At 39.1% G+C, this 19,244-nt stretch overlaps 1 protein-coding gene across 1 annotated transcript in view; it reads left to right on the top strand.

The window, feature by feature from the left end:
- Positions 1-19,244, top strand: part of GRID2 (glutamate ionotropic receptor delta type subunit 2) — a 616,736-nt gene that overhangs the window by 261,992 nt on the left and 335,500 nt on the right. The window contains exon 3 of the mRNA XM_070756691.1: positions 3,268-3,473. Coding sequence (XP_070612792.1) covers positions 3,268-3,473 — 206 coding nt within the window. The remainder of the gene's footprint in view (positions 1-3,267; positions 3,474-19,244) is intronic.

Genomic DNA, 19,244 nt, shown 5'->3' with positions numbered 1-19,244 from the left:
CTTGTAGGCCTCCCTGCAGCCTATTGGGAGCAAAAATGGACCCTGAGAGGTGGGGGCCTGCACCAACCTCCCCACATCATATTTTGGGCCTAGTATTTATTTATTTATTTATTGGATTTGTATGCTGCCCCTCTCTGTAGACTTGGGGCGGCTAACAAAAGTAATAAAAACAGCATATAACAATCCAATATTAAAACAGTTAAAAACCCTTATTATAAAACCAAACATACAGTAGTAGGCCTCCCTGAAGCCTCTTGGGAGCAAAAAATGGACCCCCAGAGGGGGCTGCACCAACCTCCCCACATCATATTTTGGGCCTAGTAGGCATCCCTGAAGCCTCCTAGGGAAAGCATGGCCAAGTGGGAGCCCGGCCAATCAGCTGTTCCGGAGCTCAGCTACATGGAGGCATGGGGCATGAGAAAGGGTTTTTTTAGCCTTCCCCGGTTCCAAGGAAGCATTTGGAGCCTGGGGAGCCTATTGGGCCCACCGGAAGCTGGGCAATAGACCATTTCTGGCCTTCAGAGGGCCTCCAGTGGGCGGGGGAAGCTGTTTTCCCCCTCCCCGGGCATTGATTTATGAGTGTGGGCACTCGCACATGCTCGATAGTGCACATACACGCTCTTTTGGCACCTGAGGGGGAAAAGGTTCGCCATCACTGATGTAGGATATTTCAAAATGTGGCTGCCAGGATAGGTGGCAAGCCACAACGTAATAATTAAAGAGAAAATAAGCAGGTGTGATTGCTGCTGATTGTGTCCTACGCTGCAGCCAACAGGAGGTTGTTTTTTCTACGCTAAAGATTTTTTTTTACAATCTTTTTTTTCCTGAGCAGATGAGTTTCCAACTCTACTGTACTGCAGCCACTTATCACTTTGATGTCTTAAAAATGTCAGCGTGGCCCAGGATGCGTGTTCCCAGGTATAAAAATGATGGGCTCTGCTGCTTTGCTTTGTCATGCACCAGCTTCCCATTTTTAAAAATGAGAAACCAAAGGAAAAATCAAAGGCTGTCCATAAATGTCTCTTTTGGCATTGACAGACTTTTCACTCTGTCCTTGTAAAATGTCTGACTTTAGTAAAAAGTCTTTCAGTGCCAAAAGAGACATTTAGGGTCCATTGTTGCTCAGGGACATTAAGTTGCCTGCACATACAGTGGTACCTCTACATACGAACTTAATTCATTCCATGTCCAGGTTCTTAAGTAGAAAAGAAGAAGAAGCAAGCATAGGATTCAATGCAAAAGCAAATCATGTGTGTGATTGGGGAAACCACAGGGAGGGTGGAGGACCTGTTTCCTCCCAGGAGATTCCTAGAGAGGCCCCACGGAGGCTTCTCCCCACCTTTTATGGCCCTGTTTCCTCCCAGGAGATTCCTAGAGAGGCCCCACAGAGGCTTCCCCCCACCTTTTATGGCCCTGTTTCCTCCCAGGAGTTTCCTAGAGAGGCCCCACGGAGGCTTCTACCTGCCTTTTCTGGCCCTGTTTCCTCCCAGGAGTTTCCTAGAGAGGCCCCACGGAGGCTTCCCCCCACCTTTTATGGCCCTGTTTCCTCCCAGGAGATTCCTAGAGAGGCCCCACGGAGGCTTCTCCCCATCTTTTTTCCTCCCAGGAGATTCCTAGAGAGGCCCCAAAGAGGCTTCTTGCCTTTTTCAGCTCTGTTTCCTCCCAGGAGATTCCTAGAGAGGCCCCATGAAGGCTTCTACCCGCCTTTTCCAGCCCTGTTTCCTCCCAGGAGATTCCTAGAGAGGCCACATGGAGGCTTCTCCCTGCCTTTTCTGGTTCCAGTTTCGGAGGCTCGGGTGTGTAAGTGGAAAATGGTTCTTGAGAAGAGGCAAAAAAATCTTGAACACCCGGTTCAATTGCTTGAGTGAGGTGAATTTATTTTAATTTGGTTTCTTTAATGATCAAACCTGGGAAATTTCAGGTAAGTGAGAGTAGGAACAGAGAAGTATTTTTCTCCTTAGACTAGACCTGACATAGATCACCTAGGGTGCTATCTGCCTTTCAGAATATACCTGAAGCACTCTAATTTTAATTTGAGATGTAATTAATCAGTTTTAGAAACTTATTTTTAGTTATAGTGACAAAGAGAGGGATTATTTTTTCCTACCCGTTACCATTGCGTAGCCCATCCTTCTCAGTTCATATTAATTTGTACCTGGCTTCCTTTTTTTAAAAAAAATCCTATCATTAGATTTTGAAGGTTTATCCATGTAATTGGTCTCAAGGTGTGACTACATGATAAAGACACTTGTGCCAAATTCTCAATTCTTTTGATATATTTACTATGAGTGCTATCTCTGTAAATGTTTTCTACTTCTAAATTAAATATTTCTTCCTGATGATGGTGTGTGTGTGTGTCTATTGTTATAATGTGATTTCTGGGTTCTATCAGATAGAGTAAAAACAGTGGTAAATTGCTTTTTGATAACTTGTTGTCCCTTTTTCTTGTCAAGTGTTACTTAATGAACACCACAGAAGAATAGAAGAATAGAATAGAATTTTTATTGGCCAAGTGTGATTGGACACACAACGAATTTGTCTTGGTGCAGATGCTCTCAGCCTACATAAAAGAAAATATACATTTGTCAAGAATCATGTGGTACAACACTTAATGATTGTCATAGGGGTCAAATAAGCAATGAAGAAGCAATATTAATAAAAATCTTAGGATACAAGCAACAAGTTACAGTCATACAGTCAACATGGGAGGAAATGGGTGAAAGGAATGATGAGAAAAACTAGTAGAATAGAAGTGCAGATTTAGTAGAAAGTCTGACAGTGTTGAGGGAATTATTTGTTTAGTAAAGTGATGGAAAAAACCTGTTCTTGTGTCTAGTTGTCTTGGTGTGCAGTGCTCTGTAGCGACGTTTTGAGGGTAGGAGTTGAAACAATTTGTGTCCACGATGTAAATATTTTCCCTGCCCTTTTTGACTCGTGCAGTATACAGGTCCTCAATGGAAGGCAGGTTGGCAGCAATTGTATGTCAAGGTCTGGTCTCATACTATGAGCATCCAAGGAAAGCCAACCAGGGATAATTACATTCTTTTTTTAAATTGTTCTTTTCAAAATAAACTAGTGCTTAAAATTTTCCACTCCCAAATTAGCCCTTTAGGACATGTCAAGAATGCAGCTAACAAACAGTTGCAATGAATATTAAGTTAATGTGACTTCAGGGGGCACAATACCTTTCTCCAGATAAGATCAGATCGGTTTTGTCTGCGTTTCTATTTGGTAATTAGCATTCTGATGGGTTTTTGATGTTCACAGATATCCGTGGAATACAAGAGTTTCTGGACAAAGTATCTCAGCAGGGGATGGATGTAGCACTTCAGAAAGTGGAGAACAACATCAATAAAATGATCACAGGGCTCTTCACCACCATGCGGATTGAAGAACTCAACCGCTATCGGGACACGCTGAGACGGGCCATTTTGGTAATGAATCCTTCGACAGCCAAGTCTTTCATTGCTGAGGTGAGTGAAGGCACCAGCTGACACTTAACATTCAGTCCCCTTTGAAACGTCTGACAAAACAAGTTGGTTTTTGTAGCGGAGAAGAAATTATTATGCAATTCCCCACCCCTCCCTCTTTTTTTGAACAATATGTGTAGGAGAATGTGCATGCATTAACCTGCCCAAATGTTTGAAGTTTGAATCCAATACAATTTTTGTAAATATTTTTCCCTTAGACTATCCACGATTGACCTCTCCAGGTTCCTTAGAGGTCAGTAAGGGGCGTGCATAAGTGCACCAGTGTGCCTTCCGTCCCCTGTCCAATTGTCTCTCCTTATCTCATTTATCTTTTCTTCCTTTCAAATATGTTCACCTATACTTTTATATCTTTTATTCTATTATTTTCTTTAGTTATATTACTAAATATCTATTCTCTTCAATCAGTATTATGTATTGGACTAAATAAATAAATAAAATAGAAAAATTATTTTATTTTATTTTATTTTATTATTTTGTTTCCTAACAATTTCTATTGCTTTTCTCTTGTTAAATTTTCTTCAATAAAATTATAGTAAGAAAGTGCTGCAAATATTAGCTTAGGCACTTTTGCTATTTCTAAGTGCCATTGCCATATTTAAATATCACTTTACCGCAAGATTTAATAGTAAGTAAATTGGTGCTGACAGGTGGCTTCGACTAGGATTCAAGCACTTTCACAGCTAGGTTTTATTGTTTTAAACAATGGCAATCTACTGTATATTGTATTTATATAAATAACATCTATTAACACTGATTCTATCAAATTGCCTTTTGTCTCAGGGATTGCATATATTATAAAAGCCACAGGTAGGACATTGGAATCATATATATAACCATGCTGGGCATCTTATCAAAGCGTTTATTTCAAACACTTTCTTCCTGTATTCTTTTCAGCTCCTAAAGTTGCAAAACTGAAATATTTATTGTTTTTTCTTATTGTGCTCTCAATATTTTTATGTTAAAGAATTTCAATGAGCCCCCTTCCAACCGTCAGACGTGAACAGCTATTTAATAAGTTGTAAATATTCAGTTAAATTACACTTTAAAGAATCTTGCCTAATTCATTTGAAATTAGGGAGGGTTGCATGTACTTATTTGAAGAACATAATGTATGTGCATACATTAAGGACAATTTAAACTGTTTTGTAGGATTACGGTATTTACATTTTCAATTTTACTTGCCATATTTCATGTCTACACAGAATATTGAATGTATATAATGAAATGTAAACCAGCCAAATTTATAACATTCCGCATTTAAAACAACACAGTTGGATCACTTATATTTATTTGTATATTTCTTCCATCTCATACTAAAATACCTGCAAAGAAATGGTAGGACGTCTGTATTCTTATTCATTTCATAACAATAATTTTTAATTTAGCATTTTATCCAAAAAACTTGAGTCATATACTGTAATTTCTGCTTTATATGTCCCAAGTACTCTTAAATTTCTTTGCAACATCTTGATTATGCTTTTAGTAAGTGATTAGCTCAAATATATAATATCAAGATCTGTATTTCTTTCATTTCTTTCATTTCACAAAGTTCTCTGTCTGTCTCTGTCTGTCTGTCTGTCTGTCTCTGTCTGTCTGTCTGTCTATCTTTCTGTCTCTCTCTCTCCAAGTTTGCGGAGAGGGGCGGCATATAAATCCAATAAATCTAATCTAATCTAATCTATCTATCTATCTATCTATCTATCTATCTATCTATCTATCTATCTATCTATCTATCTATCTTCCTGTCTGTCTGTCTGTCTGTCTGTCTGTCTGTCTGTCTGTCTGTCTGTCTGTCAGAGTGTCAGTCAGTCTGTCTGTCTGTCTGTCTGTCTGTCTGTCTGTCTGTCTGTCTGTCTATCTATCTATCTATCCATCTATCATACATACATACATACATCATTTTTTCAGTCCTTGGAAACCGTGAAAAACCATTTCAAATTATCTTCAACTGAATTAAGATTTTAATAGAAATTAGCAATGTTATTCCTTTGCAATATTCCATATTTTAATTGTAGAGCAAAATTAAAATAAATCATAGCATCCACGGGGTTTATTTTTATATCTTTAATGGACTTTGTGACAGTGAAGACCCACCAGGCTTAACAAGGATGCAGTTGAGATGACAATGGAAGGACTTAGCTCTACATATGTTAAGCCCAATTACCTGCCGGGAGAAAAGGGTTTTGGAAAAGGGGTTTTTTTGCATTTATTTCCAAAGTATGGTGCTGAAATGCTTTTTGTTCATTTGCTTGCTTGCTTGTGTAGAAATACATTGCAGCAATTCAAATCAGCAAATTGATTTTGAAGGAAGGGATTTGATCAAATTCCCTTTAAATCAAAACTTCACTCAGTCCTATGAGTTATGACATTACTGTTCTATTGAGAGATGGCCCAGCACTGTTACAGGGAGCCAGCTAGGGTAATATTGTAATACGTATCAACCAGAGAATGTCTTATTGAATTCAAGGTCAAAAGTGCAGATTTCTGAGTTTTAAAAAAGGAAGCTAGGAGCAAAGAGCAGGGCTTGGGGACTTCTCAATTATTTTGGATTTAAGTATTGTATTCTAACTATACAAAAATAGCATTTTAAATCAGAAATGATTTACATTGCTTACAATAATAAAGAGTAATTGGAACTTATTAGACTAGTGAGAAAAAAGACAAGAAAAACACATCTTCGGAGAGGGGCGGCATACAAATCTAAGAAATTATTATTATTATTATTATTATTATTATTATTATTATTATTATTATTATCTATTTCTGTGTTCCTGGCTAGCCACCTTCCATAGATTTGTAATTGATTCTTTTAGCATTCATTTGAGTTCCAGGTTTTTTTTATCAAGAAAAATGTTAATCTTCTCTGAATTAGTGGACAGTAGCTTTAAATTCCCTGAGTTAGTAGGCAGTAGATTTAAATTAAATATTGTCTTTTCAAATCTGCTGCTTTAATTACTCATTATATCACCTGGAGAAACACTAAGTACAGTGATCCCTCGGGTTTCGCGAGGGTTCTGTTCCAAGACCCCTCGCGAAACTCGATTTTTCGCGATATAGCGGTGCGGAAGTAAAAACACCATCTGCGCATGCGCGCCCTTTTTTTCATGGCCGCACATGCGCAGATGGTGGAGTTTGCGTGTGGGCGGCGGGGAAGACCCAGGGAAGGTTCCTTCGGCCGCCCAACAGCTGATCTGCTCCGCAGCGCGGCAGCAGCGAGGAGCCGAAGAAAAAACCTTCTAGTGCTTAGTTATATACAGGAGTTAGGGTGAACTGTCAGAAATTAGACTAGCAGTACTACAAATTAGGATTTCAGAGCTTCACTCTAATCTAGTTTGCATCAATGTTGACCAGAAGGAGAGGATCGAGGCATAAGAAAAACCCCTGGAGTATAAACCCAATTATCCATTGCAACAGCTGGTCACACCTGAAAAGCCTGAACAGAGGTATTGTAAACCTATCTGGCTTGCTTCTACTATTTCCCACAGAGGAACAAATTCTTACTGATGAAGCACATCAAGAATTGCTAAAAGAGCCAACTCTCAGCATGACCACTTTGAATCTTTCCATTTGAAGGCAGAGAAAATTGGTCCAAAAGTAATTACATTCTTCCCGTGGCCTTGGTGAAAAGGCAGAGCAGCTGAGAATTGAATGATAATCCCAGGCGTCTTTCGGTTTTCGGAATGAGTTCAACATTCTGCTACTCTCTCTATACCTATAGTAGATAAGCCAGTTTCCCAACTTTGGCATCTTGAAGATATTTGGACTTCAACTCCCAGAATTCCCCAGCCAGCATTCGCTGGCTGGGGAATTCTGGGAGTTGAAGTCCAAATATCTTCAAGTTGCCAAGGTTGGGAAACACTGAGATAAGCTATAAACCCAGTACCTCTCTACACCATTTTAAAGTATCTTCTTCCTCCACCCATCCACCCCCACCAAACATACATTAAAGCAGGAAAAGGTGTGGCTATTTTAAAGAATCAGTAACTTAATTCATATTATTATTAACAAATTAATCATAATTGCACCATAGAACGCTGGAAAAAAGATGAGCCATAGTAGAACACATTCCAAACCAATCATTTCAAAGCATTTTCCAAGCCTATGAAGCCCTGCTTTTGTCGTTCTTTAGTAGATTCTGCATAGTTTCTGTATTTATTTATTTTTTTGTGATTTGATTTGATTTGATTTGTATGCCGCCCCTCTCCGGAGACTCGGAGCAGCTTACAACAACAATACATAGTACAAACAACAATACATAGTACAAACCATAGTAAAAAAATAGTTTAAAACCCTTATCACAAAAAACAGTCATGCATCCCAAACAAACCATACATAAAATCAAACGGCCTGGGGGAATCAATTTCCCCTTCCCTAACGGCAGAGGTGGGTTTTGAAGAGTTTGCGAAAGGCAAGGAGGCTGGGGGCAGTTCTGATCTCCAGAGGGAGTTGGTTCCAGAGGGTCGGGGCCGCCACAGAGAAGGCTCTTCCCCTGGGCCCCGCCAGACGACATTGTTTCGTCGACGGGATCCGGAGAAGGCCAACTCTATGGGACCTAATTGGTCGCTGGGATTCGTGCGGCATATATATGCATATTATGATACAATTCTTGGTTTAAGAAAAGATCCTTAAATCTGTGCAGATGAATTTATTAAAGATTTCAAATGCGTTCTTGAGTGAATATATCCATGGCAGTGACATGAAACGATAGCAGAAAGTTATCTTCTTCCTGGTAAATGGCATGGTTGCATATGGAAACCCCATTGCCAAGCCCCTAAAACAAAGAACTCAGTGATTAAAGTTTCAAAATATGCATATAATCTCCATTAATAGCTGAAGAACAGCATTAACAATATGAAGAGCCACGGTGGTGCAGTGGTTAGAATGCAGTACTGCAAGCTACTTATGCTGATTGCCAGCTGACTGCAATTTGGCAGTTCAATTCCTTGACACAATATACAATTGCAAGCCTTTACTTGGAAAAAGCGATCACAAATGCAATTGTATCTCAAAATGAATGGCAGCCAAAATTTATCTTGTTATCTCATCCTTTGTTTAAATCTATTTTTCTTACTCCATTGAGGAAATAATGCTTACATTTGTCCCAAAACATTATGCTAAACAACTCAAAATGAAGCCCATGTTATGCATGTTTTTATGATGGTCCCTTACCTATAAGTGTTCAATATAACACTTTCTGTTCCATATCTTATGCTAAAGTTGGTTAGGGCTGATACCACACCTTTTTACAACCCAAAATGATTTACAACTCAAAAAACCAATACTGCTTTTTTTCATCTTACCACAATTTATCTTTTCACCACCATAGTTTTCAATGAAAAATTTATATATTTGGAAGCACTCACTTTTTGATAATGATCAGGTGCAATGAAAAGAAGATTTTATTCATATATATCTCAACTGAAAAATAGAATGAGGAAGAGAATGAATGAAACATCAGTTTAATGTTGTAACATTAAATATTTTGGTCCCACATTAAAATGTCCAGATACAATTCTATATTTATTTATTTATTTATTGGATTTGTATGCCGCCCCTCTCCGTAGACTCGGGGCGGCTAACAACAGTAATAAAAAACATCATATAAATGCAATACTAAAACAACTAAAAAACCCTTATTGTAAAACCAAACATCCCTACAAACAAACATAGCATGCATAAATTATAAAGGCCTAGGGGGAAAGAATATCTCAGTTCCCCCATGCCTGACGGCAGAGGTGGGTTTTAAGGAGCTTTAGAAAGGCAGAGAGGGTGGGGGCAATTATAATCTCCGGGGGGAGTTGGTTCCAGAGGGCCGGGGCCGCCACAGAGAAGGCTTTTCCCCTGGGCCCCGCCAAACAACATTGTTTTGTTGACGGGACCCAGAGAAGGCTCACTCTGTGGGACCTAACCGGTCGCTGGGATTCATGCGGCAGAAGGCGGTCTCGTAGATACCCTGGTCCGGTGCTTATTTTAAAAGTTGTGTGCTTATTTTATTTTTGGATTTGCCTTGCATACAAATATTTGTTTAAAAAATAAGAAGCACAGTGCTTCCCAGATTGAATTTAACTTATTAAGATAAATGTAATTTCCAACTTGGGGTTCATCAGATGTTTAACTATTTTTTAAACTGGCAGGCATTTCTAGGAACTGTAATTCGGTATAACAGGAAATAACCTGATTTGGGGAGAGACAATCAGAATGGAAATGAATGTTGGTTTATGTGTTTCAGTTCAGAACAATAGGCTACATATCCAAGCTAAAAAGCTAACTAAATTTGTTTTGTGTCTTTGGAATAAAGGAAAATAAAAAAGGAATATGATGGCAGAAATTTGAACGCCTGAGTTTTCCCCTAGGATGTTTAATAATTTAGCATTGTTCGTTGTTTCTGTTGTTATATTTCAAGTACTACCCACTTGTCAGGCAATACGAGACCCCTGAGGTAGTTTACAAGCTGTATTATTGATCTTATGTTGTCAGCTTGTCTAATAATGATTTTTTTGTTCCAAACAATTGTTATGGTCTTGGTACAGAGGTATCTAGGAAACTCCCATGAATTGGTTTCTTTTAAAGAGTGTGTATGATATTTCATAATGCATATTTACTTACAAGTACCTAACCCTAACCCTTCCATTGAGGACCTGTAGACTGCACGAGTCAAAAAGAGGGTGGGGAAAATATTTACTGACCCCTCGCAACCTGGACACAAACTTTTTCAACTCCTACCCTCAAAACGTCGCTACAGAGCACTGCACACCAAGACAACTAGACACAAGAACAGTTTTTTCCTGAACGCCGTCACTCTGCTAAACAAATAATTCCCTCAATACTGTCAGACTTTTTCTGCACTTCTATTTCTACTAGTTTTTTCTCATCATTCCTATCATCCTTTTCCTCCCACTTAGGACTGTATGACGGTAACTTGTTGCTTGTATCCTAAGATTTTTATTAATATTGATTGTTTCTTCATTGCTTATTTGACCCCTATGACAACCATTAAGTGTTGTACCCCATGATTCTTGACAAATGTCTCTTTTTCTTTTATGTACGCTGAGAGCATCTGCACCAAGACAAATCCCTTGTGTGTCCAATCACACTTGGACAATAAAATTGTATTCTATTCCATTCCATTCCATTCCATTCTATTCTAAAGTAACCACATCGTTTAATTATTCTGGTTAATGCTCTTGATTTGGGGCAAAACTTTACAGGCCAGTGTTGACATTCCAAATATTGAGCTCTGTTCAATCACGTCTCTTACCTTAATTGCTTTTCTCTACCTTTAGTGACAATGGAAGAAATGGAACTTAATTTGTATGTCCATTTGGTAGATATCAGTTACAGAGTAGCCCTTGCTTGAAGTTGCCTCTTAGGGTTCAGTTCAATTCACTGTTTCCAGAGTGGCCCCATGGGCCAGATCCATCCCACGGCTCTTGAGTTTGACACCCCTGACTTAATAACTGATTTGTATAATGACAGAGTTGCCAATCGCCATTATGGTTGCTAAATCAGGATTATCTCTACTTGATTACAATGACTATATCAGAGCTGTGAAAACCCAGCTGAACATTGGGAGTGAAAAGGCCCAGAAAAAGTTAAACAGATAAATGAGTACATTTTCCAGTCTGTACTGATTATACTCCAGTCTGTACTGATTATAACATTATAGTGGGCCAGCTCCTGTTCCAAGGACTGTGGGGGTTGATGTGGGAGAACCCTCATATTATCAGAGGCCGGTTTTACTGCCAACAGCTTCCAACAGCGAAGCGTCTGAGTCAGGGGAAGATTCTGGAAGTGAAGTAGGATCAACAGAGGAGGTAATTACAGGCTAATTGCCCCATTAGTGAATCATCATCCTTATCATCGTTAGATTCAGAGGAGGAGGCATTCATAGATGTTTGCAGACGCAGGTTCATGTCAAGGAAGGAACAACTGCACAAGTATTATAGGAAATAAGGGAGAACACCTGTGGCTGGGGCAATTAGGCTAATGGGGCGGCTGATAAATTGCCAGCGTTGTTGCCTCTCGGTGTGGGAGTTTATCTGTTTGGAGAGAGAGAGAACTGTATTTTACGTCAGGATTTTACAATGACTCTTTGAACTATTTCAGGATTTTACCAGGACTCTTGGACTAATTCACAGTTAAGTTTGGCTTGAGGACTCTTGAAGGGGGGTGGCTGTGACATCTTCACAGCTGCCTTTATCTGTTTTGCTTTTGTTTTGGCTTATCACAGCCTTCAAAGTTTGTGGTTTGTGGAAGACCACTTTGGCTGATAAAAGTGCATTTGGACTGTATTTTTGCTTTGTGAAAAACTGCCTTTGTTTACTTTACAAGAGAGTGTGTGTTTAAATTTCCACTTCAGATTTAATTGGGGCTTGTAACATGATGCCCGGCATAACAGTTTTAAGTAACTGATGCTATACTTTAGACACACTTAAATGTGTCATATATCATTAGAAACCATTCAACACATAGATTTACTATATGTTTGAAGTTGTCCCAAAAGGTACTTCCTTCTCCTTGTAGGACAATTCTGTTACAAAACCAGTGTTGATGTCTTTCCTCCCCATTCCCAACCTTTCTGGAATGGCTTTCTTTGATATGAACAAGCTGTTCACGAAGTAAAAGATTATGAAAGAGGGAAAGAAAGAAGCTTAAGATTAATATAAATCACTCCTAAAGCTTTTGAAAAACATAAACCATGCCCTATAGTTTAAGCCTTGAAAATTATAAAGTAGGTAAATTGGATTTTTATGGAAATTTCACACAAGGATTTATATTCCCAAGTAACAATATAATATCTGAGTCATAGTAGAATCCACAGGAGATTTCCTGACTTTAAAAATTCAACACCTTTCGGTACCTTCAGCAAAAACTAATTTATTTTTTTAATCTGTGTTGTATAAATAACAACATTATAGCTTACCCTCCGTTGATTGGCAGCACCTTTCATTGGCAAAGATGAAGTAACTAGGAAAGCATGACAAAGTATTATACAACAGCATCTTCTATGAAAGTTCCAATATTATAGAAACTCTGATGTTAAAATAAATACAGTGGTACCTCCACTTACGAACTTAATTTGTTCCATGACCAGATTCTTAAGTAGAAAGGTTTGTAAGAACTAAGTTTGTAAGAAGAAGCAATTTTTTCTCATAGGAATCAATGTAAAAGCAAATAATGTGTGCAATTGGGGAAACCACAGGGAGAGTGGAGGCCCTGTTTCCTCCCCGGAGATTCCTAGAGAAGCCCCATGGAGACTTCTTCCTGCCTTTTCCGGCCCTGTTTCCTCCAAGGAGATTCCTAGAGAGGCCCCACAGAGGCTTCTCCCTGCCTTTTCTGGCGCTGTTTCCTCCCAGGAAATTCCTAGAGAGGCCCCAAGGAGGCTTCATCCTGCCTTTTCCGGTTACAATTTTGGAGGTTCGGGTTTGTAAATGGAAAATGGTTCTTGAGAAGAGGCAAAAAATCTTGAACACACGGTTCTTATCCAGAAAAGTTCGTAAGTAGAGGCGTTCTTAGGTAGAGATACCACTGTACATACTTTCAGAAAATACAGGAAAAAATGATGAAGGGAAACATCTTCATATAAAATGTATATATGCCAAAATACAGAACAGGTAACTGCTACAGAATGTTAAATACCATATTTTGGGGGCGAATATAGGATGCACCGGAATATAAGTCGCACTGTAGTTTTGGGGGAGGAGAATAAGGAAAAAAATCTGCCTACCATCATCCATCTGGCCAGCATCCTTAGCAAACAGTCTAGAATAGGTATATTAGCCTGATTCAGCACGGGCAGCTGATTGGTGGGTGAATCAGCCTCCCGGAATACGCTCAATCAGCTGCTCCCAGAGATAAACTTTAGCAACAGGTTCTTGGGTTGTGAGCTCTGCACCTTGCTTTTTCTTAGCCTCCAAAAGCTCCTTCTAAAGCTGCTTTTTCAGCATTACAAAGCTCCGTTCAAGATGCTACTTTTTCAGCCTGTGAAAGCTCCATTTGAGAGGCTGTTTTCAGCCTGTGAAAGCTCCATTTGAGAGGCTGTTTTCAGTCTGAAAGCTCCATTTGAGAGGCTGTTTTCAGCCTGTGAAAGCTCCATTTGAGAGGCTGTTTTCAGTCTGAAAGCTCCATTTGAGAGGCTGTTTTCAGCCTGTGAAAGCTCCATTTGAGAGGCTGTTTTCAGCCTGTGAAAGCTCCATTTGAGAGGCTGTTTTCAGCCTGTGAAAGCTCCATTTGAGAGGCTGTTTTCAGCATGAGAAAGCTCCATTTGAGAGGCTGTTTTCAGCCTGTGAAAGCTCCATTTGAGAGGCTGTTTTCAGCCCGTGAAAGCTCCATTTGAGAGGCTGTTTTCAGCCTGTGAAAGCTCCATTTGAGAGGCTGTTTTCAGCCTGTGAAAGCTCCATTTGAGAGGCTGTTTTCAGCATGAGAAAGCTCCATTTGAGAGGCTGTTTTCAGCCTGTGAAAGCTCCATTTGAGAGGCTGTTTTCAGTCTGAAAGCTCCATTTGAGAGGCTGTTTTCAGCCTGTGAAAGCTCCATTTGAGAGGCTGTTTTCAGCCTGTGAAAGCTCCATTTGAGAGGCTGTTTTCAGCCTGTGAAAGCTCCATTTGAGAGGCTGTTTTCAGCCTGTGAAAGCTCCATTTGAGAGGCTGTTTTCAGCATGAGAAAGCTCCATTTGAGAGGCTGTTTTCAGCCTGTGAAAGCTCCATTTGAGAGGCTGTTTTCAGCCTGTGAAAGCTCCATTTGAGAGGCTGTTTTCAGCCTGTGAAAGCTCCATTTGAGAGGCTGTTTTCAGCCTGTGAAAGCTCCATTTGAGAGGCTGTTTTCAGCCTGTGAAAGCTCCATTTGAGAGGCTGTTTTCAGCCTGTGAAAGCTCCATTTGAGAGGCTGTTTCCAGCCTGTGAAAGCTCCATTTGAGAGGCTGTTTTCAGCCTGTGAAAGCTCCATTTGAGAGGCTGTTTTCAGTCTGAAAGCTCTGCTTGAGAGGCTGTCGGGACTACATTTTGTGTATACGACGCACCAAGATTTTTACCCTCTTTTAGAGGGGAAATGGTGTGTCTTATTCACCAATAAATATGTTAGACTATACATATGGCAGAATAGCAGAACTCTTATAGGAGGAACAGAAACTCGAGTTCGTTTGTTTGTTTAACCTGACTGGTCTTCTAAGATGTTGCTAGAAAACGGTGGAAAGCTTTTCAAAGTTTTAAAAAAAGTAGAAAGTAAAAATAATTCAGTGATGTTATATTGAAAATAAAATATTCAGAAATAAGTGTTTGAGTTTGATTTAGTGTATGATGTGAATTTCAGTCATTTTTTATTTATTTATTTATTTATTTAGTGGATTTGTATGCCGCCCCTCTCCGTAGACTCGGGGTGGCTAACAACAGTAATTTAAAAACAGCATATAAATCCAATACTAAAACAACTAAAAAACCCTTATTGTAAAACCAAACATCCCTACAAACAAACATACCATGCATAAATTGTAAAGGCCTAGGGGAAAAGAATATCTCAGTTCCCCCATGCCTGATGGCAGAGGTGGGTTTTAAGGAGCTTACAAAAGGCAAGGAGGGTGGGGGCAATTCTAACCTCCGGGGGGAGTTGGTTCCAGAGGGCCGGGGCCGCCACAGAGAAGGCTTTTCCCCTTGGCCCCGCCAAACGACATTGTTTTGTTGACGGGACCCGGAGAAGGCCCACTCTGTGGGACCTAACCGGTCGCTGGGATTCGTGCGGCAGAAGGCGGTCTCGTAGATACCCTGGTCCGGTGCCATGAAGGGCTTTATAGGTGATGATCAACACTTTGAATTGTGACCAGAATTATGGCTTGCAATTCATAGTTCGTGGCTTAACACGGTATGTAAACTCAGTCACACTAGTGTATTCATCAGACCATGATTACAGAAAACAAAAAGTTATGATTTTATATTAATGCTCTATTCTAGAAACAGCCACAACTCTGAAAGGAACATTTGCCATATTGTGATTAATCAGACATTTAGAAGAAAGAATACACTGAAAAGAGTATTTTTTATTTTTTTTGGCTGAAAGGGTATTTTCATTTTCTTAGAAGCTTACAGGCCTCCAAACCTACATACATCATAAGCCCCGTCGATAATCTTTAGCAGCTTTTAAGTTCTTTAAACTCTTAGTTTGATTCAAAGAATAAGCTTTCAAGAGCATTTTTATTATTTGGAAACATTATTATTCTTGCTTTTTAATAGGGGAGACCAGCAAGATTTTTTTTTTTTTTTTGCTATTGCTAGGAAATGCCTCATGAATGAATGAAATTTGGAAAATGGGAATTTTTCGGCTGCGCCTTGTTATTACGGCATTTTATTTTATTTTTTTTGCAAAAAAGACAAAACAAAGCTTTCATCCCCCAATGAAAAACACTTAATAGTTGCAAATGGATTTGTGCTGGGAACATTGGCAGTTGTAGCATGAAAGGAATGCTGAGAGGTTTAGCAGGCTTTCAACCCAGCTTCAGAACAGATAAAATGTTGGAGAAAGACACGAGGCCTCCAGCTAAAGGGTTTAGCGAGGTTTTGGGTTTTTTAGCTGTTCGTATACAATGCAGTAGAAACATAGAAACATAGAAGACTGACGGCAGAAAAAGACCTCATGGTCCATCTAGTCTGCCCTTATACTATTTCCTGTATTTTATCTTAGGATGGATATATGTTTATCCCAGGCATGTTTAAATCAGTTACTGTGGATTTATCTACCACGCCTGCTGGAAGTTTGTTCAAAGGATCTACTACTCTTTCAGTGGAATAATATTTTCTCATGTTGCTTTTGATCTTTCCCCCAACTAACTTCAGATTGTGTCCCCTTGTTCTTGTGTTCACTTTCCTATTAAAAACACTTCCCTCCTGGACCTTATTTAACCCTTTGACATATTTCAATATTTCGATCATGTCCCCCCTTTTCCTTCTGTCTTCCAGACTCTACAGATTGAGTTCATTGAGTCTTTCCTGATACATTTTATGCTTAAGACCTTCCACCATTCTTGTAGCCCGTCTTTGGACCCGTTCAATTTTGTCAATATCTTTTTGTAGGTGAAGTCTCCAGAACTGAACACAGTATTCCAAATGGGGTCTCACCAGCGCTCTATATAAGGGGATCACAATCTCCCTCTTCCTGCTTGTTATACCTCTTGCAATGCAGCCAAGCATCCTACTTGCTTTCCCTACTGCCCGACCACACTGCTCACCCATTTTGAGACTGTCAGAAATCACTACCCCTAAATCCTTCTCTTCTGAAGTTTTTGCTAACACAGAACAGTATTTCCTTGCAGTTCCCCCTCACCCCCCAAAAATGCTGAAATTAAATAACCCACCCCCACCCCCCCAAAAAAGCATGGAGAACTTCCAATGCATTTGAATTTGGCCTATTTCATTCTGCAAATAAATCCATTTTTTTTCTCCATGGTAGGAGGAGTTAGCTTCCAAGGATGGTTTGACCTTGTCTGTTAGCCAATCAGGACTGAGTCTAGAAAAGTATAAATTGCACCCTCCAAATAGATTTCCCCCTCTTTCGATTTAGGCTGAGTCCAGGATGAGTACTGTTGTTCCCACAATCCCGTTATAACTAAGCACTGGAGGTTTTTAAGAAGATGTTAGATAACCGTTTGTCTGAAGTGGTGTAGGGTTTCCTGCCTAAGAAGGGAATTGGACTAGAAGACCTCCAAAGTCCCTTCCAACTCTGTTATTCTGTTTTTTGAAATAAAGATCTTGGCTTCAGGAATTACTTCTTTAATCCAGTAGGAGATATCAGTGGCTGTTGCAGATAATAATTAGATGGATCAGCATCACCTGGGAAATTATATTGTTGCATAGCATTTTAAAATGATCACATTTATTATGGCATAATGAAATGAAACGGAATGAAATCAATTTCATGGGGTAAAAAAAAAAAAAGCATTATTCTATATTCTATTAAATTTATGCCACAATAGTCTTGTTTAGTCTTGAAGGCATCTCAGAAGTGTATTCACTGTTCAAAGTCTTTTGAATTGAGGAACTATTCAGTGTTTCATCTAAAGCGAAAACGATTAACCCGAGTCACTTTCTAATTAAAAGAAGAGTAAGTAAAAAGCTGCTAGCTTCTTTCTTGCCCTTGAAAAGAGTTTTAATTTATATCGTATTAAATCATCAAATTGAAATCCAAACTATTATAATTTAACAGTAAAAATCTTTATAGAGGTTCTTGGTACGTGAGACTGCCCTTAGAAATTGGCCAGCAAAATGGTTTGCAATGATATGAGTAGTTTTAGAGAAAGTCCTTCTGCAATTTATTTATTTTATTTATTTATTTATTCATTCATTTGTCCAATATACAAATACATAGGAAGAAAAATAGACATGTGATAATATAAAAGAGGGTGAAAATGAACTTAGAGGAGAGGATATATGAAAGGAAGAGAATATATAAGATAGGTGAAGGAAAGGAAAGATAATTGGACAGGGGACGAAAGGCACACCAGTGCACTTATGTACGCCCCTTACTGGCCTCTTAGGAACCTGGAGAGGTCAATCGTGGAGAGTCTAAGGGAGAAGTGTTGGGGGTTAGGGGTTGGCACAATTGAGTCCGGTAATGAGTTCCACGCTTCGATAACTCGATTGTTGAAATCATATTTTTTACAGTCAAGTTTGGCGCGGTTCGTATTAAGTTTGAATCTGTTGCATGCTCTTGTGTTATTGCGGTTGAAGCTGAAGTAGTCATTGACCGGTAGGACGTTGCAGCATATGATCTTGTGGGCAATACTCAAATCGTGTTTTAGACGCCGTAGTTCTAGGCTTTCAAGGCCCAGGATTGTTAGTCTATTTTCGTAGGAATGAAAGTGGATAAGGGAGCAGGTGGCCTTTCAGATTTAAAAAAAAAAAAAAATCAACCCACACCATTTCTACACTTAATTCCCCAAAGAATTCAAAATCACACCATCAACATATTTGCTTTACCACTACATAAGGTGATGAATTAATGGATCAGGAGCTGCTTGTTCGGGCATAGAACTTCCAAATTTGCCACAAAATGCCTTAGAAAACTGTCCTGACATGTCAATGTATAGATGTTAGCAGTGACTGGAAAAAAAACCCTTCTTTTTGAGCAGCTGGTGTGTAATTACCACTTTCTTATTAAGGAACGTGTGATAAACTTCAGCAAATCCTCTGGGTTTCTCAGAAGATGATTAAAATTGTCCAATATAATAAGAGACTTTCATATATTCAAATCAAAAGAAATATTGTAGAGGCATATGAATCAAATCGTATCTCAAACAGCTTGTGCTAAAGTCTATGCATTTTGCCGAGTTCCTGTATACAGCTATGGCTTTTCTGCTATTAATTATGATAAATATGAAATCGGGCTTTAAAGCCATTTATTGGAGCCTTTTTTAGGTTAAGATTAAAAAAACACAACAATCCGGGGAGGTTTTGAAAGTATTACATATTGTTTGTATGTTCACATCTGACTGCAGGTCTTTTGCGTTAAATCTCGAATTCTTTTTAAAAAGCCAGATAATTGATGGTGCTTCGAAGCAAAACTAATCATTCGTCCCAGTTTTTGCAATTTTTTTTTTCCAGGGAAATGTCCAGATTTAAACATTTTGTATATGTTAGATTAGAGGTTTTCAGATTAGTATATCAATGAATGTTGATGCCAAAAAATGTTCTAGCAATTATTTTGAATACTGGAGCCTGTGATTTTATGGAGTCATTTTTTATCTGGTGGTTAAGGCTCTATGCTGAGACAAT

This window comes from Erythrolamprus reginae, chromosome 7 (assembly GCF_031021105.1).
Source record: "Erythrolamprus reginae isolate rEryReg1 chromosome 7, rEryReg1.hap1, whole genome shotgun sequence".
In the NCBI taxonomy this organism is placed as follows: domain Eukaryota; kingdom Metazoa; phylum Chordata; class Lepidosauria; order Squamata; family Dipsadidae; genus Erythrolamprus; species Erythrolamprus reginae.
This window is presented reverse-complemented; position numbering and strand designations above follow the sequence as displayed.